General features: G+C 39.6%; 1 protein-coding gene across 4 annotated transcripts in view; it reads right to left on the minus strand.

Moving 5' to 3' along the window:
* Positions 1–24,247, minus strand: part of elavl4 (ELAV like neuron-specific RNA binding protein 4) — a 106,876-nt gene that overhangs the window by 4,897 nt on the left and 77,732 nt on the right. For 3 of the 4 annotated variants that reach the window (XM_028443641.1, XM_028443639.1, XM_028443640.1), the window contains 2 exons: positions 7,877–8,111; positions 2,312–2,350 (listed from right to left, as the gene is read on the minus strand). In XM_028443641.1, coding sequence (XP_028299442.1) covers positions 2,312–2,350; positions 7,877–8,111 — 274 coding nt within the window. The remainder of the gene's footprint in view (positions 1–2,311; positions 2,351–7,876; positions 8,112–24,247) is intronic. The other variant, XM_028443638.1, reaches the window with a different exon arrangement.

Below are 24,247 nucleotides of genomic sequence, written 5' to 3' on the forward strand. Positions count from 1 at the left end.
AGAACTGTTGATGGTTGGTGTGTGTTGTGGGGTGGGGTGAGGGGTTTTCTTTGGATGCTTCTCTAGGAAATGCAAGCTGCGACCTTGAGAGGCTACGTTGTTAAATGAAACCATTGCACAAGATTCATCAAAGATCAGCAGCTGGTTGAATCTGTTTTTATTCGCAGCGTAATCTTCTCCTTTTCTTGTGATGCAACAGATTTGAAGCCTCAGTTGTTTTCACTTAATTGCCTTTTCCACTCAAAGGAAAGGAAAAAGAGGAAACCCTCCAGCTTTAAATGAAAGGTAAAATGAGATAAAAGGTTCATTTCTTATGCCACTTCTTTCTCTAAGAAAGGACTTGAAGCATTATTGGGAATGCTTTAATTGAGGTTTCCGCTTCGCTGGAGCTATCTTAAAAATGGCTGTTTTTTTTCCCCCCCCACAAGAGAAAAAAGGAGCGCAAGAGCTGAGGAACTAAAAGAAAAATGAAGGCAATTTACAGGCCAGTGGCATTAAGGTCCGGAGCTACACCACCTCCCCACCGCTGGACCTACAGGGGGTTCTGTTCTGTTTCATTGTGAGACTCGTGGCGCTGATCGATAGCACTGCTTGCTGTGTCCAGCCCTCCAGCCATCTCTCTCCAGTGACTGGTCGACAATCACTACGACCTCTCTGTGTGACTTTGGTCGTGCAGTCTGCTGCAGGTCTTTGTGGTTGTAGTAAATGCTGACACGAGAGCTTGAGGTGTGTTTCTCAGTGATTGCATGGCTTATTTCCAGGGGTTATATTTGTATATGGTATTTTTCCATTAAATTAGATTAAAAACAATATATGAAAGATAACATTGGTTTTAGTCAAGATAGATTATTTTAGGATCAAACAAAGATTCAAAGACCTAATGCTGTGTGTGAATAAACCTGAAGTATTAGCTCACAAGTATAACTGTGGCTGATGACGGGAGTGCATTGTGGTTTGGATGTGGGTGAAGTGAACCTGTTTATATGCACGGACCTTTATATAGAGTCATGTGTTATGCGAGCGCAACCACCAGAGCGGGACCAAACACTAACCAAGTGTTACAGGCAGGACTGGGGGGTTGCATAGCAACAGTGTCGCGGACCAGATATGTATTCTGTGCCTCGTAAAGCTCAACCATTTCAAGTGTATTACCGGCACTTGTTCTTCTTCCAAACTAAATCCAAAGCACACAAAAAACACATTTAACATTAACAACATCCATTAAAATCTGAGCCAGAAAAAATTAAATGATTACACACAAACCTAAACGCTAAATGGAGTGTCAGGTAAAGACAGCAAAGCAACATCATCAACACTTTCAGCTGTAAAAGAGTCTGTAGCTTTACGAAGACATTTGTTTGGAGCTGAAACTTTGGCTCTGTTTGAGTTCTTAAACTCACAGAGGGATGTTGCCCCCCGTGTCTGAGCAAAAACATGAAACATCTTTCAGCACAGAGGCGGCTACTCTGGGTTGCAAAACACCTAAGCAAAATGAAAGGTGAGAGAAACAAATTTGAGCAGAGCAAGCGCAAACTTGGTGCTGTCTGCAATGACACAGCAATTCCGGTTTCCAGCAGGGATCCAGGTTCATCCAGCCTTATCTCTGGTTAGTTTTGAAACATTGGTGAACCACTGGTAAAACTGCCAACATAGTAAAGGTATGTATAGCCTGTTCACAATATTTTTGTTTTTCACGTTACAAAATAGAGGTAGACCATAAGGCAGTTTGTGTACATTGAACGCTGATTTCATATAAGAACGAAATGATTTGTTAAAAGGTGAGTGAGAATAGTTTTTGCATATAATATCGTCACATTTTTCTCCAAAACTAGGAGTGTTCCCATGCTTTAGCTGCTGAGTGACAAGGCCGGAGAACCTGAATCCAGTAAAAAATAACACATACACACAAGCAGACACATCTAGAAGGTTTATACCAAACAGCAAAATCTGTTCAATACACAGAAACAACCCAAAAATAATCCAAACAACACCAGCACTTCATTATCAAAGGAAATCAAATCCACCACCAATAAAAACAAAAAAAAAACAAAAGAAAAAAACAAAACAAAGACTGATTGCGTTCTGATTTCTATAACACCTTATGTTGTTGGTAGAATTTAAAGCCAACTCAAGCTTATGTGAAAAAATAAAACAAAAATGTAGTTGATCTTGAACAAATCATCAAACGCAAAGTGACTGCAAAAATACAAGTAAAATAAACTAACAATGAAAGAAAGAAAAACCAACAATAAAAAATCTACTTAAAAAAAGTCAACATGGACATCTGGCATCGGGTGAAGTTTTTAATTACCTCTTTACGCCATAGGCCATATTAAGCAAATTGTCCAGCCTGTAAAGAGAAGGAGGGTTCTGGGGTTAATGGTGGGCAGATGGTGGACTCACTCAATGGAACTAATGTTATGTCCCTGTAGGAACTGCATGATCCTCCTCACTCAAAAACAAACAAACCCATCCATAGTTGGTCCATTACACTGAGGAGCCCCAGCAGAAACAGCTATCATCAGGTGATGAATCTACAGTACAGTCAGAAAAGTCAGCACTGGTGCAACTCTGCTAATGCACATTGACATTACTGTGGGTGCTGTACTGTACGACTGTTTGATCATTGGACAGGGGTGAATAGGTCCGTTTTACTGTTAAATAAGTACCAACGTTTTACAACATTATTTCAATATAATACCTTAAAATAATACCATCATACTCTGAAGAACAATATAACCAATTACTGCCGTATCATAGCAGTGAATTGCAAGTTGGTATCATGCAATTAATGCCCCCAGACTAATGGATTATAATGATGAAAGTACATGGACATTCACTTCATATAATAGTGATATAATAGTCTTTCAGTTGTTTTTTTCCTCCATTGAGAGAAGAGCTCAGATGGTATTGGGGTGGTGATCCAGAGAGTTCTGTCAGTGTAATGGTTTGACATTTCAATAATAGTGAATGAGGGAGGTGATGATGAGTAAAAGCAACAAAAACAAAATGGAATGTTAAACAGGCTTTGAGATCATGAACATATTTCCTTTTGTGGTTGAGATCAGATTTGAAGCGTGAACAGGTCAGCGGGAATGACGAAGTGCAAGTCAGTGTTTTGTTGTTTTTTTTTAGTTTTTTTTTAAGACAGGCTGTTTTCGGCACATTTGTCTGTGGGCTGTGACAACATTGGCTCTGCGGTCTGTTTGGTGACTCAATGACCTTCATTCCTCACTTGGGTCTGGCCTGTCTCATGTCTTATTAACTCCTCTGGCCTAATGGACAGCAGCCATGGCTTATTGAGCAACAGCTGGCCAGTGACGCCTCTGCCTCTTGAAAACACAACAAACTCTCTGACTTTCATCCAACTATCAGGGTTGTTTCTTCTCTTCTATTTCACTCATTTATTGTTTTTCTTTCTTGCACACAAACACTTGTGCATATTAATCACACAGTATAAAACACATTTTAAAAAACAACACACCCCCCCTTGATTTCCATACAAAATCAAGTTGAGTATGCTGTTAGCAGCCTTTAAATATCCTCCTCTTAACATTGGTATTACTACCTTCAATTTGATTAATATTGCCTATTAGCAATAGAAAAAAATATTATTTCATGGATAATTAAATACCAAGAATCATATGTAAATTTGTAGCAGTAACAAGAATAAGATTAAAAAAAATTAAAAAATAAATCAACATACAATTAAAGTTATAAAAGCATAAACTCAACAGTTTCCATTAGAAGCAATAAAATCTAATTTGGCTCATTTTTAATAAGCGAGACAGGAATAATTAAAATACAAATGTTTTTGGGCCTTTCGTTCTTTCGTGTTTATTCTGCATATGCCTAATTTGTCATGATATTAATATTGCTAAATCTAATCTGATCTAATGTAATTTAATCTAATCTAATTTGGGCCAGCAGTGAGCATAGGCAGTGAGCATCGGTCGCTACTAGAGTGACAGCAGTTTGAGAGATAAAGGGAAACCCTGATCCACAAGTCATTGTCCTCGTGTCCTTGAACCAGACACTTTTGCCTTAAATAACAAGTCAATGTAGCTCAAAAGCATTTGTTATTGTAGCCATGCCTTCACCAGTCAGTTCCAGGGCAGCTGTGGCTACAGATTGAGCTTACCTCCACCAGAATGACTGCAAACAGAACGAATAATCAAGAGAAATGGAAATTTGTTATTACTATTTTACAGTCAGTCCAAGTTGACAGTGCAGCCGTGTAGAAAATGGTCTATTATATTTAACAGAAGGAATGGACAAATACTCCACAGCAGGTCACAGCCCAGTACAGAGCTGGGGGCCAGATAATATTGTTTGTTATAATGTGCAATTTTTCTAAAACCCTACAACATCGACTAAATAATCATGAAGAAAGGCAGCAAGATCCTTGTGGGGCTGATGATGGGACAAATGTTCCCAGTGGAGGGGATTTACAAAACATTTTTAAAGTATTAGCAGTGAATTGCAGATTAACTTATTATCTGGACTCACACAGTGTCTATACACTTTCTTTTTGCTCACTTTAAAAAATCCAAAAGCTGCTTTTAGCACAGCCCTGAAACAAATGGTGGAGGAAGGATGCATGGAGTCATTAAAACAGTAATTAACCTATTACGTGGGAAGGGAACAAGCAGTGTGCTCTGTTGGTAAATGAGTCGACTGCAGAGGAGGACCAGAAGAAAGGTGCTCCGACCCTGAGAGCATGAAGACATCTGCTGGCCGTTGGGTTAGAACAGAACAACCTACTGCAAATGCAGCCGCTTGCTTTCCTCCACTCTCACACATGTATGAATGCACGCTGATTCAAGCTCACCGCTGGCAGCTTTTCACACTGCCTCTTCTAGCTTGGTATAAACAATAGAGCCTTTTGTGCTCTTGTCAATTCATTTTAATGGAAGAACGGGTGATTTTGGCCTTCATTTTTGAAAAAGAAAAACCTGCTCAGTTGAAATTGGATTCTGCTCTGAATGTAATGACGCTAATTTGCTAATTAGTGTCGTTACTCAACAGCACAGGATAAGAGTCAATGTTAACGTGTCCCTATTTCTGACTAATAACAAAGCTTACAGATATGGAGCAAACAGTGCAGTACCAGCAGTAACCAATATTAGTATCGCGAAGGGCCACGATACAGCCCTAAAAGGCTGGCATCGGTATCAACAAATACTAACTATTAACACGCCAATGCCATTTACGGCATCAAACGCTTCCTAAAATGCAGCGCATTGTGTTTTTCTCTCTCCCGACTCTCACTGCTGCCCTGACTCCTGATCTCTTGCTATTGGCACTCTGAACCAATCACGGGGCTGCGTTTCCATGTTGCGGGAAAAAACTAAAAACGTTCCACAAACTGTTTTTAAACACGGTAGTATCTACATGTATCGGTATCGGCCGATACTATACAACTGGGGATTGGCATTGGCATTGAAAAAAAAAAAATCAGAATGTTAATTAATAGTTATTGTGTGGTTTAAATAGAAATGTTCATGCAAAAATATTTCAGTAAATATTGTTTTCCTCCTCATTACTCACATTTTTACTGTTGCTTCAACAGAAAATGTTTTTTTTTCCACTTGTTGCAACAGCATTGGTTACCATGAACTGTTACCTCTAGAGCAGCCCCTGAGTTAATGAATAATGTAGCATTCATACCAACCAAATGGTGTGTAAAAGCATATGGGCATTAGAAAATAAATGGTTTGGAATGGACTATCTATCGATAGATGGCTCTATCTATCTATCTATCTATCTATCTATCTATCTATCTATCTACTAACTTCTCTGTAATATATATTGTCCTTAAAAGACTTCTATAGGCAGAGCACATCAAGCTTTTTTCCAACTTTCAGTGTTTTGAGGTCTCGGTGAAGGGCTTGGGAATGAGGAGCTGGAGCACAAGGGCGCAGTGAGGAAGTGTCCTGTGGTTGTGAATTGTGATGAGAAGCGACAGCTCTCCTGCCGAGCCCGTAAATTGGCTTGGCGTATCACAGACACACAGCCACGCTACATCGCTCAGGTGTCACACCAGGAAACCCGTTCCACAAGAAAAATACCATCCAAGCTCTGACTTTGATGGAGAGTAAACAGCACGACAGGCTTAGTGGCATTGAAAAAGAGAAAATTGTATAAGCATAAATTCTGCTTTCAGTTTGAGACAAAGTGTCCTTGTTGAATCTGGTGTAAAGAGTGTAATATACTCGCAACTGTTTTGAGCTTGTGTTTGCCTGTTTAGGTAAAATGTAGCATGATCTCAAAATAATAAAATCAGACAGGGAGGCTCTAGAGATAAACATAAATGAGTGAGATAAAAACAATATATACAGTACAGCAACTTTTTACTGTATATATGTTGTGATGACCTGCGTAAAACGGCAAAGAAGGTAGCTTGAAGCAAAGCTAATGTGTTATAGCTGAATTGATACATGGGGAAATAACAAATCTTTGTGTGAAATGCTCCTTTTTAAACGTCGGTGTTAACTAGCAGTGTTAGTTGGATAAAAGGTATTAGTGTGCGCTAAAGAAGTTTGTCTTGTACGGCAGGGATTTGTGCAGTATTCCAGAGAGTTTATGTCTTCAAAAAAAATGCAGTTGTATCAGAAAGCAGGATACCTCATGCAGATTTAAAGACTTTAAGTCAAAAAGTGCCAATCAATTTTCATTTTTTTCTTTTGATATATATAAAAAAAGTCTCTCCCAAAGCACGTTTTTGCCCAGGCCTCACAGGGAATGTTTCGGGAGGCATGATGAAATGAGTGGAAATACATAGTTGTAAAGGACAGAACCCCACAGTCTCTTGTGAACAGTTCCTCTCTGAAGTGGGCAGACCCTCGCCGAGCACTCACTGACCTGCAGTATGTGCAGAGCTAACACCTGCTTTTCAAACGGCGGATATGCTCGACGCAGGGATTTTTTCAAAGATGAAACGGTCCATTATTCTTGCCACATAGACACTGCTTTGTTTAATACTGTGTGTGTGTGTGTGTGCCTGCCAGTGTTAATTTTGACAGCAAACTTTGATTTCGTTTTTTTCATTGTCTTTTCACTATGTCTTTTAGTCAAAACATAGTTATCATGACTCTTTCAGTAATATATTGTAGTTTTGACTTGACTAAAACTGTTACAGATATATAGTCGACTGCAATATAAAGCATAAGAATTTCTGCATTTTGGAGAGATTTAATTACAAATAATCAACCTGATATGGGATGGTACTAATATTTGTAAATACATACATACAGATTTGATGTGATCAATGTGCAAGACCACATGATCACGCAAGTTCGGAGTGGATTTTGTCCCATAGTTGAGTTTGTATTGGTTGGGAAAAATATCAACAGATACAGTACAGTGCTCATTCTCATGATTTTTTTAATTAGTCACAGTCTTGTTTTTGTAAATTTAAGAAATGCAGTAGACGAAAACTATGACCATCATTCTTAATCAACAAACTTACACTGGTGCCTGGATTACATTCCAATTGAACAGTAATTGTGATTTTGTGTCTAATGCTAACGACAGGCGTTTTATTTGTCTCAAAATGCTTTTAGTTGAACATTTTTCCTGTGTAAATAACGCTACCTAATGCTTGCAACTGTTGAGAAACTAACCTTCAACTCAAGTGCAATCATATACTTGAGCAGGTGTGAAAGAGGTTAACACACTGATGCGGCATGTGTGTTTTTTGCTACTTGTCGTCATATGCGAGTAAACGATCCCTCCGATAGCGTAATGTACTTACAATAGAAAGAGAGATGCCTGCAGTACATTCATGTAGTGACTTCATGAAGGAATAAAGCTCCAGATTATGTTGTCTATGGTTGCCTTTGATGACTTTGGTTGTGGTTGCCATGGAACTCACCTGAACCTCTGAGCCTGGTGGTGAAGGGGCCCTGGGTATCGGCGGTTGGGGGACTGGTAGAGTTGTGACAGAAGAGCTTGGCTGGTCTTCTGGCTGGGGTTGTTGGCGAACTTGACTGTGATTGGTTCGGCCGCTCCTGATGGTTTCTGGCCATTGAGGCCCTTGATGGCCTCCTCAGCCTCTATCCTCTTATCAAAGCGGATGAATCCCACACCTCGGGAGCCACCTGCGGGGCCAGCAGATCACAAAAGACAGGAGCCTCCTTTACCTGACAGGTTCAAGACACAGCTTTGACTGTATGTGTATTACACATTGCTTAATTGGTTTGGTTGAATGTTTTCAATTCAATAAAGAACTGACAGGCTTAGAAGAAATGTCTATCCCCATTGTTAACGATACAGTGGGGGAAACCCCATCTTTTCGAAAGATTGGAATAACATGTGCTCCATCAGTCCCCGAGTTAAATTTCATCAAGATCAAGCAGTTACAAATCAAGATATGAATTATTGAAATTTTGCCATTGATGAGGGATAGGAATTTTTCAAACTGCTCCAGAATCAGTCTATCAATCCAGATCTCCTCTAAAATGTAATGGAAACTTCTATTGCGTAAGGTCTATCTTTAGGTAAAATCTGTTAAACACTTTTGACGTAATCGTCCTTGGCGGAGGTAAACATACTGTTACATGTTTCTTTTTTCTTGTAAAAGGTTCCGAACAGACTGATGACCTGTTTACAATGTCTGCTGGGATGTATTCAATTCAAACTCACCATAATCTGACTGTTAAGAAATGTTTTATAGAACTGGTTAGACTGAACAGACATTTTAGGAAGTTGAAGACAGTTTTTCTCTAAAAGACCACCAGTGTTCCTCCGCAGAGGACAGAAACGCTTTCATCTAGTTGAGACTTTTTTCCCTGTGGTGATTTAATGAGTGGCACTTTGGCCTCACAGCAAGAAGGTCAAGAGCTTCATTACTGTACTGGACCTGTAACCTTTCTCAGTAGTTTGTATGTTCTCCAGGTGATTATGGTGTTCCAACCAAAAAGACGATAGTAGGGGTATTTTCTATGTGTGGCCAGTAGGGGAGAGTGCTCAATCGTATATTGTTACTTATGATCTGACTTGTGATGTCACTGTCCACTGTATAGCGATAAAGCACCTTTATCTTTAAGCTTGGATAGGCTTCAGTGTCCTTCAACTCGGACTTAGGTCGGCTAGATCAGAGACGGGCAACCACAGCTAAGGGCCACAAAAAGGTGATTATCTGATCTGAGGGCGTCATTACCAACATTAATTTCAGCATTTTGAATAATGACAGGAAAGAACAAATGTTTTGTGTACTTTTGGAAGACATTTTTTATTTTATTTTTGTTGTGCTTTGATACTATTTCAGTGGGGATAAAGTGCAATATAAATCAAGTCAATTTACCATTTATATATTCTATATAGTCTATATTTTCCTCTCATTTTGTGTGCTTTGTTGTTGATATTTCTGTAGTTTTGGGTTTTCGGAGTAATTTTTAATGAATGTTTGTTATCCTTTTGTGTATTTTTCCTGCAAATATGTTTTTGAACTAATTTTGTGCATTCCTGATGTTGTTTTAGGTTTTTGGAATCACTCTGGTGTATTTTTGTTGTTCTTTTGTCTATTTTTTAAATCATTATTTGTGTTTTTGTTGTCCTCTTGGACTTTTGGAATCAGTTTTGTGCATTTACTTTCGGGGCCTGAGCGTATGGTCCCTGGGCCGCTAGTTTCCAAGGGAGTGTGGAAAAGTAACTATACCAGTGAGTGTAATAAAGCATGGTGATATTATATAAGATATGTGACTTGAATGTTAGAATACATCATAAAAGTACCTCATAGCGTAAAAAGTGTGTATGTTGTAAATACTCCTGTTAGTCAAAGGGCTGAGAGGAATATCATTATAGTGACACACACACACACACACGCACACACACAATCGTTGTACATGCCAGTTATAGGCTGAGAGTGTGAGGCTGTTATAGTGAAGTCTGTTCAAAGCCACACAGTCCATTCCTTCTCGACGCTCGCTCTCATACAAACAGTCCAAGCATTCGTCTTAGTGCCATCACAGTCGTTTCCTTAGAGATGTGACTGTCACCTGAAAAGAACATTTAGAAACGTGCTTTCACGAGGTCCTTTAATGTGTCTGCAAATGTGCGTTACTGACTTCATATTGACACGTATGTGTGTGAATGTATACCTGTACATATGTGCCGGTGTCTATTATTGGATGCTCTTCTTTGTTTTAATGAGGCAGCCTCGATGGCCCAGAGGATGTTCGCTCAGTGACAGCAGTACTCTGCAGAAGAGACTATTTACATAATACTGTGTGCACACAGGCATGTCTGTGTGTGGCTCTGGAAGTGGAAAAAAAAAGAGCCAGCAAGACAGAGGGGAATGCTATGTTGAGTCTCTTTCTCACACTTAAAATACCTTCCTTGTTATTCCACATTTTTGTACATGCCATCCCTCAGCCCGTCTCTTTTTTATGCTTCCTGTTTTTGTGGTACAACATCTCCTGAATTCTGATTTGAAGGAGCACCTTGACCAACCTCCTCTTTTGTTCTTTTTTACTCAAAAGGACAAAGAGCACCAGCAGCTGCATGAAAACAGGCTTTGAAAGCAAATCATTTACTGAATCTTCACATTGACAACTCGGAAACGCAACGATACAATCTGATTTTAGCCACATGAATACACAAAACTAAAAATCTTGACTCCATCCATCCATCTATCCATTTGCATTTGAAGAACGACAGAAAACACATTGTTAGTCCATTGTAAATTGACCACACCAGCGGTTTCATGATGGGCTGAGCTTCACAACATGTGTTTCAAAGAAAATAACTTTATAATTTGGTATGTTTACAAACACAGCAAATGGTAAAGGGCATTTAGCACATGTTGTGTGTTGCGTGTTTCTACTCTGATTGTTTTGGGTTTTTTTTTTTTAAATACCTGTTTTACTTTTTTTTATTAAAAAGATTTAGATTAACTTTCTGTAGTTTTATGTGTTTGTATAAATCAAATTAACATATTTCTTGGTTGTTTTAATCTCACATTTTGACATTTTTTTTGATCCAATCTGTTAAATAGTCTTTTATTTTTGCCAATCTGTAGTTTTCAGACTCTTCATCCTGATTTGTTTTTATTTTATTTTTTTAAATCTGCTGACTTTATTCATGATATATGTGCTGCAGAATGGGAGTGGAGCTTCTGAAGCACCTGTTGTGATTAAACGGTAACTTAACATTTTATATTTGCTGACAGTCTGTGACACTTTTACTTTTACTCCCCTTTCCGAAAAAGGTCTCACGTTTTTGCTCATTTCGCGAGGGAAACCTTGTGTCCCTGATGAATGGAAGCGATGCCGCAAGCAGGCACGCAAATCAATGAGACAATGGCTGTGGTCTCTTCAAAATAAGATACTCAAAAGAAATGAAACTAACTAATGAAAGGAAATGTAAATCTGATTTTAAACATTTGTTATTTTTCTGCGGCTCAGTACCAGTCTGTGGACCACTATTGTGCTACTATACAATAAACTGGGGGGATTTTTGTCCTTCTGAAGCACAAAAATCAATATAGAAAAAATTTATAGAAAACACTTTTTTTCTTTTTAGAAGAGAAATTCAACTCTACATAATATTGTTTTTGTCTCAACCTTTACTGACCAGTCACACACACACACACGCACGCACGCACAGGCACTCCCCTGTCCCTACCGGAATCTCATATTAAACTTATTAACTCTAACTTAGTGCCAAATATTCCCATTTTAGCTCTCTGATTTTTTTCTCCCCTGATATTTCACAATTTCCTTCCCTAATTTCTTTTTCTGCCAATTCTGTACTCGTACATTGTAATTAGGTTGTCAAAAACCGAAAAATAAGAATTCTAATGGGATCCAAACAGTGGAAACAACAAATGCCACAGCTCAGGCATTTTTGGTTTTCGCATTTAATACTATCAACACCACGTGTGCCATTTGCAAATCAAAACAATGGTCACTGCTGAGTCTCCAATGTGTGACTGCGTGTACACAGTAATTGGCATGATTGCTCAATGCAAACTTTGCCAACATAGTCTGTCACCGTGATAATTGAGGACAGCGAAGTTTTGCAACTGACAACAGTGATAGGACACGTAAAAAAATCTTAGAACCTTGCTCAAGGGCACATCAGTGGTAGTAGAAAAACAAGGCGAGCACTGCTTATTCTCTTGTTGAGTGAGGACGCAATTCGTCCTCTAATCCCTACACTTGTTTGGCCTTGAGCTCCTCCTAAGCTGGTTCTTGCTGGAAGGCCTCTGGCCAAATGCTTGGCATACAAATGAAGGTCCAGAACAAATGCAAACACACAAGCATGCACACACGCACAGAGCGATAAAGAGCTGCTGTTAAAGGAGATAGTGAAAGGAGGGCTTGAGAAGTTAGTAACCCTTGTAGGATTTAAGGAATAAACTGTTTACACAGTTAAGGAGAAAATACTCTTTTATCTTTACTGATGTTTGGACTTTTTAGTCACTTGAGGCTGCATACCATTGATGAAAAAAGGTAAGTAATCCTTTTTAGGCTTACTAGTGCAGTCCCTGTCGAAAGTATGTATTCATATAGTGGGAGCTTAAGTAGAGTTGTCAATTATGGCATAATGAGTATGTGTTTGAAGGTTGAATGTACAAAGAGGTGTACATACTCTGTAGAGTTATAAAGGGGTTTATGTGCGGGTGCAAAGTAAAACAGCGTGTGAATATTCCCTGGTTTAATTCTATGGGACACGCGCTTGATAAATTGATAAATAAAATTTGCACCAATGCTGCGGTTTAGGTAGAATCTGATAAGACATACATTTGTACAAACAAAATTATTTATTTAGCATTTAACATTTCTTATTGCAAGAGTGATTATCATCCAAGGTTAGTAAATAATATACAAACAGATGTAACTTAGTGAGCAGACTGAGAATAACTTCATCTATAAATCATGTGTGCGGCTCACACTTCCAGAGGAAACATGGTGTGGTATTATGGTTAGTGCTGTTTATTGTAAGTGTTAAGGTGCTGTTAAAACCTTGCCTCTTTGTAATACCGCACTCTCACACACGCACGCGCATCAGCTGCGCATGCACGCGCATCAGCTGCGCATGCACGCGCTGTAACTCACACCCAATGCGTGAGACTTGAGAGCTTTGCTAGTATATCAGTGTGAGTGCGGCTGCTCAGACGCCACCCCCCCCCCCCCCCCCCCCTTTCTGGTCTAACCCTCCAACTCGCGTTGATTCCGCAGTGACTTCAAAATAAAATTAAAATAAACGTTTTGAAACATAATCACCAAATCAGTCCAAAATAATGAATGCACACACTTGGGGTATGTGGAAGCTGTTAAAAAAGTTTCAGCTCCATCACACACCCCGTCAGGCAGAGATCCGTTTCCCACACACACATGCAGACCTTCCTTGATTTATTAGGTAGATTCTGCTATCGACCGCCTCCTGCCAGCATGGAGGAATAATAAATACCCAGTGGCCATGCATTTTAAAGTGCACAGGCCAATCAGGGTATATATTTTAACCACAAATATTGAATATATTATTCACCAAATGGAAGAATTAGGACGAGATCTGAATCAATAATAGTTTATAGATGTGACGCTCCATCAGAAACAAGTCGGCACGGGGGTGTTTTGAGTTATTAATAGATTCTGAATGAGTGGTTTCCAAGCTTTCCAATGATGTCATACACATGGTAATCAAAGAACATTTTAAGAAGTTATGGCCATTTGAATGTTAGCTGTCTCCGTCAGAAATTCACCCTCAAGCTGTGTATTTACATTACTTAGTATTAACCCAACCCTCCAGCAATGGCTGTCATTAGGTGTTTTAACCGTTTTAATGTAGTTGACATCAAAAATGCATACATAAATGCCTTTGCCTTCCGTAGTGTTGAATCAAAGCGCAGCAGAAGTGATTATTCAGAAACAGCTACTCCAGTATTGGAGGAGCGGACGTGTGCTTGTCTTGTTTTTGATTAAATGTGCCACTGCAGTAGAAAAACAATGGGTTACCACCTTAATCGGAGTATTTCTGTGGTCTGAAAAGGGAGAGATGGTGAATAAAATAATTCATGTGTCTGTAGCGAGCGACTCCTACAGCTGACTGTAGTTACTAATTACGCTGCTGCTGCTACGATAAAAACACACTTCCTGGAGCAGCATTTGTCCCAACTCATAACGAGAATAGATGCTTATTTAGCCATATGTTTTACTTCAACCAATACAATCCAAACCAATAACAAAAACATATAAATAGCCAAAGAAAGCCGGTACTTTAATCAGCTGTGAATCCTCCTCCTGAAACTCTGCACTATAAACAAGCCATTTGCAAACACAAAGTTTACTATTTTAAAACATCCAATACAGTTATTAGAAGCATGGAGTGCTGTCTTTATAACTTAAACTTGTATTTTTTTTTTTTTTTTTAATCACAATTTGCCAGGTTTTGGTGTGTTTTCTTGGCTTGTTTGAGGTCGACTTGCTCCTGTTCATTTGTACAATCTTTAAGAACGACAAACCTGATGTACTGTATTGTCAGCTACACAAACTCATCCAATACTTTCAACCACTGATAATTTGATTTCTTATGGGGAAAAAAAAGTGTGTTTATTTAACCCTGCCCTGTCACACTGTATTAATGTAACAATCATAGAGTGGTTTATTTATCTCCTGGTAAACATGGTAATAAAACACATTTGTCATCTATGAAGCAAACTAACTATGACGGTCCTTTCAACCATTCCCAGAAGCCACGGTCTAGTTATCAACCAGCAGCCAGCCATAAAGGCATCATTAGAGCACAATCTACTTACAAAGATACAGCAATCTGTCTTTTCTACCCCTGCTTTCTGCTTCTCACTCTCTTATTCTGGTCTCCTTCTCCACCACAGTAATCAACAGAGGCTTATGTAACTCTCTCTACCTGTGCTTATCTCTCTCTAACACACACCGACAGGCACATTGGCTGCCCTACTAATAACACGCCGTCTCCAAGTGGGGAGGAAGGGGTACACAGAGGAAGGAAAGGGATGGGCAGGTTCAAAATGAAAAGGATATATGGGACAAGGTTGGGATGAGGAATACAGAAGTAAAGGACAAAAGAAGAGAAGGTGAGTGAGAAGAATGTTAGGAGGTGAAAGTAAAAGGGTGATGATGAAAGGAAACTGTCCTAAACAAAGCTGCTCTTTCTCTCACACCAACAATTATTTCTCCAAACACTGACTGACAGAGAGAAATAACTCTGAGAGACCAGGAGGAGGAGAGGTAACAATGCAGACACACACTCCCATGTTGTTCCTCCATCTCTCTCACACACATTTTAAGACTCACTCAAACGGGCACAGCCACCAACATGAAGGTACATTGTCTTATTGTTTCTTGTTGGCATCGTCTGCTCCAATACTCACCCCCCCTTCAAAAATCTTAACAACATGGCAGAGCCAAAGAGAAATGCTAGTATGACTGGTTTCTAATTAGAAGCAGCGAATATTTCCCCGTCCTTGTTTTAAGTGACATTTGTGAGCCGGGCTACAGATGGCATTTGAAAAAGCAGCGCGAGGAGGGACGAGGAGACTTTGAAGAGCGGATGTGCTCGGTGCTTTAGCCTCTGTCAAAGCAAAACTCCAACCATCTGTCCAGTGTGTGCGCTCGCTTGTATTGATGTATCATCTTATCAGTGTGTGGTTTGTGTGTGCATGGGCTTTGGTTATCACAGAGATAAAATGTGCTCTGGAAAGATTACAAGTTAAAAGGGAGAGAAAGAGGGGGAGATATTTTTTTATTTATTTTTTTAGCATTTTTCAACAACCTTATATTTAAACAAAGATGGATTTCATACAATCAACATCATTTGCAAAGAAAACAAGACAAGATCAAAAATAAAGACTAAATTTTTTTAAATAAAAATAAATACAGAGAGCTGAAGCTCAAGAGGATGTGGGAAAGAAGAGCTTTAAAATAATGAAATAAAACACAAACAATAGGTGGCAATATGCACCGATTCAAGTTGGTTGCAACACGCCAATAAGGAAGAAGTAGGAGTACATGGAGCTCATACTTCGACTAGATCGCTCTGCAAACTGGGCAGATTGGTGTAAAGTCAGGCTCAAGAGAACACAAACTTTACAAAGCACTTGTCCTTCTTTTAAAAACAAATTATATGAATATAATTGAAAAAGCATTGCAGTAAAAGTTTGATATGGGAGGAAATACAATAAATATCACATTTGGCCAACTTTAGTTCTGAAGGGCCTGAAGCCGGATTTCCTCTTATTGCGCTAACTTAAATCACCATGATAATTTAGGCAGAAAGGCTAATCTTGTTGAGAGTAGGTTAAGGGCTAGGATAAGATCTCAGCAAATATAAAAAACAATTAAACCTGACCAATCATTTCTCTTGGAAAATGGGCCAGTCATTCTCTAAACACGTTGCTGCGTGTATTGGATCTGACAGGAGAGAAAGAACGGGTAGATGAACTCCTTTTATTTACCCAGAGCGGCATATTCAAAACAGCAATAATACACACACACGCCAAAAACAAGCGGCAAGACTACACAAAGAGGTTGTAAGGCAAACTGGATGGCAAGGTACACATTAATGTGCACATGAATGATGAGGTGCAATGATGGCCATGTGAGTATCAAATGTATAAGTTAAAAAATTACAAAAATTTTTAAAAAAAAGTAATAAATGAATAAAAACAGGCTGGAGAGCGGAATCTGTTACAGAACAGAGCATGTGATGAGTCACTGAGAATGCGATGAGCTAGGCCACATGCCTGCTGCTCGTACACAGTGCTCAAGTGGCAAGCAGGAAGTCCAATAATCATCGAACACACTTTTACAATGTGGTGCAGGCGGTTCCTCCAGCTGTCGATGGAGAAAGCTAAAACTCTATTAATGAATGTATAGTAAAATGTCAGTAAGATGTTCTTGCTGACAGAAAAGGAGTTTGGTTTCCTGAGAAGGTACATCCTCAGGATCCCCTCAGTGTTGGAGGAGAAGTTCAGCTGGTTGTCAAGGATGGAACCCAGACATTTATATTCCTTAACAGACTCAACCAGTGAACCATGGATCATGGTGGCGATAGCCACAACAAGTTCTCTTTGGTTGTTGAAGTAGGTTACCACCATCTACCTGGTTTTGCTGACATTCTGCTAATGGCCCTAAACTCAACTGCTACTGCTTCCACTCAAATGACCCGAACCTTAAAACCTAAACCTACCCTATATCCTAACCCTAAACCGAACCGCTACTGCCCCCACCTAATAGCCCTAAACCCAACTGCTACCGCCTCCACTCAAATGACCCGACCTGAACCCTAAAACCTAAACCTAACCCCTACCCTAAACTAAAACTTTTTTTTTTCCTTTGTCTGCACATGCTGTCAAAGGTCAACACTACAAGAAGTGCAATCATTATGAGACAGCAATGCATGTTTTGTTATTAATTGTGACCATCACCAGCCCTCCCTAAGGAAGTTTAAGAAATATTTTATTATAGGTAGGATATAAAAAGAGAGAGCAATGTTACACCTAGGTGGAGGGGGGGAGCAGGGAGGAGAGTCTCAAGGTAGGAACTAGAAAGGGTGGGGAAGAATAGATTATTTTACAGTGAGGGTGAGATGTGAAGTTGTAGAACGTATTGTGCTTAACATGTTGTGTAATCAAGCCAGTATAGTGACAAGTGTGAAGCTTAGCTATAAAGTTAGTGGCTGTGGACAGGGGCAATGAGTGAATGGTAGTACCTAAACCAGGTATTTGGGATTAAAGTGTCTAAAGTTAAGCCCAGTATGAGTTTTATCCCACATCCCAAGGCGTGCCAGTGCATCGTAGACCAGTATATGTGCAAAAACCGCTACCGCAAACCCAGGAACTTCCCCGGGTCGGCCAGGCCAGCAGAAAGAGCGGGGGCCAGGGAGCCCCAGGCCACCCCCCCACGGCCGAGTAGCCCCCCAGACACCCCAAGATCCCAGGCCAGGAGGCAGCCACCGCCCCCCACACACACACATCCGAGGAAGCTCCAAGCAGCCGAGCACCCAGCGCATCCCGCCAAAGACCCCAACCCCCAACCCCAAGGCCCCCCGCCAGTATCCTCCCACCCACACCCAAACACCCAACCCCCCGAGGGGAGGGCCCAGAGAACCCCCGCCCGACACCCCAGCAGAAGAGCCAAGGCCTACGCCCAGAAGACGGTCAGAGCCGCGCCGAATGGGCAGCCGGCGGGTGCCCGCCGGTGGGCCCAGAGCCAGCAGGGACTGGACCCCAGGTCAGAAGCACCCGTAACGGAAGCAGCACCGAGAGCAGCGCTCCCAGGGACAACAACCACGCTCGTAGTCGCCCTGATACTAAACCTAACCGCTACCGCCCCCACCCACTGGCCCTAAATTCAACCTCTACTGCCTCCACTCAAAGGACCCTAACCCTAACCTGATGACCAAAAATTGGAGAATTCTGCAACTGAAACCTAACCCTTATCCTAGAATTAGTTTGAGGGACCTTAAATTTACACAAAACCCAACACCTAAATTAAAATTAACCAAGAAAAATCAGGCAGGAATGGACCAAAACACTTCCACCTCCACCCCATTCCTTATAACAGGTAATGGGGCGGAGGCTGGAAGCTGGGACGAGGTCCATACAGACCCAGTTGTGGTGAAGCCCAGACAGGTTCCTGCTTCTGTCCCTCGGCTAACAGTTTTGTGAACCCTCATACCACACCACACGACACATGAATTGACGACAGGGTGTCCAAACAGACACAGAATGGAGAGGGTGCAACCATCCCCCCCACGCTGTTCCTTGTCCCATATTTACAACCCTGCACTGACACCGCATTATACTGATACAAACTCACAAAATCTTTTTGATGGGTAGCACAAGGAAGAGAGGAACATGAATAACAAGAGTCGGCCCGTGCCTGCCTTTGATTCCCTATTCAACTGGGGGGGTCCCTGAATCCCCCCAGGGGGTCTTATCGAGAAAACACATTCCTTTACCTAACCATAAGTCATGGGTACATTTCTCATTAGAAATGTAATAAAAACAATTTATCTTGAAATAAGGCAATTTGCCACAGGCCGACCCTTGCAGGGGTCAGTATGTGACGCCAAAGGGACCCTCCCAAATGTCAATATGTGACGAGTTGGGAGTGAGAATGTGTTGGTGTAAACTGCTAAACTGGCGCATAAAAAAAGTGTTGCAGGTGCAGAAACTTAACATAACTTAATCTTTAAAAGATTTGTTGTTTTAGCACTAAACACAGAAACAAAGGCAACAAACTCAGAAAAAAAATATTGTAATGATCATTTTATGATCAAGAATTACTTGCAATTAGGAAAATACAAGTCTTTGTTGCAGTGGGACTAAGAAAACAAAGGCAAGCGATGCCATTTTATTGTTAATGACATGGCATAAAGAGTACAGGTTAGTTTCTAATGTGGCATGATTTAGTCATATGATCTTTATAGATGTAGACACTACTGGTATGAGCCACTTCCTGGTTTAAGCTCTTTAGAACAGTAAATTCTGCTGTCTTAATGAAGCTAATCTGAGATGTTTTTCCAACTCAAAGGCCAATCATAATCTCAGCAGGAAATTGCCCTGAAGTGGCAGACATGAATGCTGAACATCAGCAGAGATATCCAATCCTTAATGCGGTGTTGCTTTGATCAGAAACTGCTCTGCCTTTCCTTCAACTGCAGCTCAATATCAGATCATTTATCATTTTGTGTGCAAAATAAAATAATTAGTAATACTGGCAACCACCAGCATGATGTCGTATGATGGGCTGAAAGCTTGCAGCTTGTAGAATGACACCCGTCGTCACCTTCTGTCTTGGATGATGAGATCATGGCATCAGCCTTTTTACAGTCAGACTTACTGTAACATGAGGGTGAATGTTTGTAGGGGTCATTACTGTCAATCAATTGCATTTGCACACATTAATAAGGTAAGCATTGATCTGAGTTTGTGTTCAGGTCTTCAAATGGAAAACTAGGAATAGCCCAGTATCAATCCAAAGCGGGTTTTGATATTGTTTCTGCTGGAAATTAGGGCTAACTAAGCAACATCCTGACCTGATTGTCTTATCTGAAGGTTAGATGGAAAGGCAAAAGAAGGAATCTGGCTTTACTTGTCCTGATAAAGATATAAAATATGCTTATCCATTCACAGTGAATCAATAGACAGAGCAGCAGGCTGAGGGAAAGATGGAGAGATAACCTTGTCAAGTCAATGTTCTGTTCGCATTCTGAGCTATTTGGTAGTTTTATTGGATTTAGTATTTGCTGCTTCCAGCTGCAACTTATGCCAACAGCAATGTTACACAATTCCCCCAAAACATATTTTATGTTCCCAATTTAGTGAACCATCAAAACCATTTCAGCAGTAGTTTGTGAGGAAACACTCTTGTTTTGCTTGTGCATCTCTCCTGCTTTAGGTGGAACATATTTATTATAGTTAATAAAAAATGAAATGAAATGAATGAATGTGTGTGTGTGTCTATAATCATGTTTTCAACATAGCAGTGTGTGGGTGGGTGTGCGTGTATGTAACAGAGTGGAGTGTTTTACAAAACAAAGCTAATTTCTTTGTTCATTTTTGTCACTGGGAGAGTTGTGCTCATCAATGAAAAGTAGCAGACGTGTGAGACCTCTGGTTATCAGAAAAATCAAATTGCATTTCCTTCTGTACATGATAATATTGTCCTAATACAAACTATTTACAAATGTCTGTCTTTTTTTTATAGAGTTTTTCACTTATGGAACAATTTGCCTAGGGACCTGAAAGACATCTCAACTTTACGTATATTTAAAAATGCTTTCAAATCATATTTTTTTTTACCAATGTTAACATATATATCATGTATTTTTTAAATGTATTTGTTAGTGAAATAAAAAATGTCTCTTGATGTACCTTTTTATGTAATGTTTCTGTATATTTTTAACTACCTTTAATTTTTTTCTGTTCTTACATGTACTAGAATATATATATATATATATATATATATATATATATATATATATATATATATATATATATATATATATACAGTATATATATATATATATATATATTTTTTTTTTTTAAATGAACCCCAGGAAGATAAGAAACCACCACAATATTTTTTTGCTATTAATTTTAATTTTTTTTTATATTTTTGTCATTTTCAAACTGAATGACATTTTTTAGTTTTTTGGAAATCCAAAAAGACAGTAAGATACAAACGTGTATCAAGCTTTGATGTAAATTTTCTGTGTTTTAAACAGGGGATGGGACCTAGATAAGCAAACTGCTTCTCTCGTCTCCTTTTTCGATATGTACCAAACAAAAAAAAGAAATGAAAAAACTTCTGTGAATGCAACCATCTCGGAAATAAACTTAATAAATAAAATAAATAAATAAATAAAATCAATCGCAACTAAAAGTTGTAAACGTGCATCATTAATTGGGCCACAAAAACTTCCAACACATCTCTTCTTTCAAAGCTCTCTCCTCCTTACTCTTCTGCGGTGCTTACATTTACATACAGCAGACTTTTAATTTGCAGCCCATTTCCTTCCTAATGGCAGTGTGTGTGCGTGTGTGGGCGGGTGTCTCCATGTCTGGCCTATTTCACTGTGTACAGTGGCAGTGAGAAGACAAAGAGGAATCAATGGCACCAGAGTGCTACTCTCAAGGTGCTTCTAAAGTCCTCCATATTTTTAATCACTGGCAACTCTAAAAGCTAATTAATCATTAGCAGCTCTCCTGCTAATTCCTAAGCCTCGGGGTTTACCTTGCAGAACATCATTGCAGCATTATCTATTTATGTGTGTATTTGCATACAATGTAATAATTATAAGTTGTTTAATGTACATTTCTCAAGCTACTGCTTTGTTTACTACTTCACTAGTAAATTACGTTTTTATGTAGCAAACTTTTACTAAGTTTTTTTTTTTTTACAAACTAAAAATAAGTTTAGTTCGAGTGCAAATCCATGTTAGCTTAACCAACTCAGCGCTAAGTATCAGCAATTTACGATGTGACGCGTGCTTCTAGGTAACTCCTTCACTGACAGCCATTTTCAGAGCAGCCAACCCCATATTGCTGGGCGTTTTTTGATGATTTTTTTTTTGCTTTATGGACACCTCAACATTGGTTTCATTCTATAAAACTACAAAAACAACATTTTGGCGTTCCTCCATGTCTCTCCCCCGTCATTCTCCCCACACGCAACTTCCTCCTTCCCCCGGACATGTCAAATGTTACCGCTTGCCCCGTTTTTTGGATTGTTTTCTCTCAAAATTTCGACACTCAATAGTCCATTTAGTTCAGCATCAACTCTCGTAGCGCCATTTTCTGTCTCATAAACTCCTTTCCTCTCCCTCTGAGCTCTGCCCATCACGGGTGATCTCTCATCCAAAGGTGCAATGCTGCCACCTACATGTCACCAGTTGGTCACTACATCATTGCATTGTACAAGCTTGATATTCACGGGAGACCTTTGTCACACTGTCTCCTAGCAACCTCAGCCAAAAAACACAAAAGACTTTAGACGTCTTTGGCATTCAATGAGTTAATCACAGGTGTGCTGTATGTTTCTGTATTTCTTCACTGGTTATGTACAAACCTTTTAGGGCACAGGAGGTTCGTGAAAAACTAGTGGGTTTCAAATAAACATGTACATGTAGGGGATTTTTTCAATCTGACTTTGGGACATGCCCAAGAATTCCATTGTACCTGTTCTTTTTAACTTGTACATATGGCAATAATTTCTATTCTATTCCATATACAAGCTACTTAGCATTACCAATGTTGGTTCATACACAAAAGGTGTATGAGTAGTGTAAATGATTTAGCAAACAGACAATCATTGACTAATGCATGCTTCTATATGCTAATGTTATCTCAGTTGTCATTGAGTTGACCAGTGGTGTAATTGGGATTGTGAATGATAAAGGCTATGACTCTATGTCACAGGGCTAGGGTTGAAGGTATTGTGGTTGGGACACTTTGGATGAATGAGAAACTTTTTTTAATTTGTTTAATTTTTTGCCTTTACCACCATTTTTTTGTCTAAAAACTCATTCCTTCTCTCAGATGGAGAAAGGATGGGCTGTGAGCATCAGTAAAATGTTTACATCAGTGCCTACTTTCCAAAATATCCCTAATGATAACTCCCAGTGTCTGCTGAGCAAAATCTGACATTAGTTAATGTATTAATACATTAAGATAGAAACAGTTTCTATTGATACTTGTTCGGTTTGAGGCCGCTTAAAGGTGCAGTCTGCAACTCTCATAAAAGTGACTTTTTGTCATATTTGCTAAAGCTGTCACTATGTAAGGACAGCTTTACATCGAACTAGTAGTTTGCAAGAAAAAAATTGAGGCCCCTGCTGCTCCTGCAGCCTTTGGCAGATTGCCAGAATGCACCACGACCGAGCAAAAAGAACGAATCAGAGCCAGGATTGTGTTTGATGGACTGTCTGGCAGCTGTTGCTCACAGGCCCCACCCCTTTCCCGAAGCTAGAGCGCCGCCTTTTTTACAGTGTATGGTCTGGAGGAGGAGAAGATGGAATTGGTGACTTGGTTTGATTTGTAATTGTTACACGAAAACTCTGTGGTGCATGTGTTATTATGTGTGCGCAGCGCACAGCAGCCTCCATGTGAGCTGCTGTAAGTGACACTGTGTTGTTGCTGCTGCTGCTAAGGTGTGTGCACATTGAGAGAAGTAATATGCTTTGTTAAAAGCATATTACTATATTACTGTGATGTTGCTGTCGGACTAACGTTAACTTGTTAGCTCCTCTGAGGAAAATCTCTGGAAAGTATAAGAAGTATTGCTCGGTTTGAGGACGCTTAATAAAATGAACAGGTCTAGACAATTAATAATTAATCTTATTAATTATTAATATTTATTAATATTAATTATAAATTGTATCGACCTGTTATAACAATACTACTAATTGAATAAAAAAAATGTGTTTTATTGTTCTGGGAAGGTTTTACTGGCAAACATGGTCTATTTAAAATGACTGAACTTGCTTTTGGCCTGTTTTCTTCTCATGACATTTTTCTTCAATATAATTTGTTCCTGTTTTATCACAGTTGTGTAAATGAAGTATTGCATCATTTTGGTCAGGACATGCAGAGCACTAAATGATCCACAGCCTTTCAGGAGTGACTACAATAAATGACTGAAGCACTTCTAAAGGCCTCCTCCGACGGGAGCATTGGACCAGTTTTTCTTCATAACTAGAACTGCCTGTTTTCAGCATCGTCTTATTAATGTCACGCGGCCTGATAGTGGAACAT

This window comes from Gouania willdenowi, chromosome 4 (assembly GCF_900634775.1).
Source record: "Gouania willdenowi chromosome 4, fGouWil2.1, whole genome shotgun sequence".
Lineage (NCBI taxonomy): Eukaryota > Metazoa > Chordata > Actinopteri > Blenniiformes > Gobiesocidae > Gouania > Gouania willdenowi.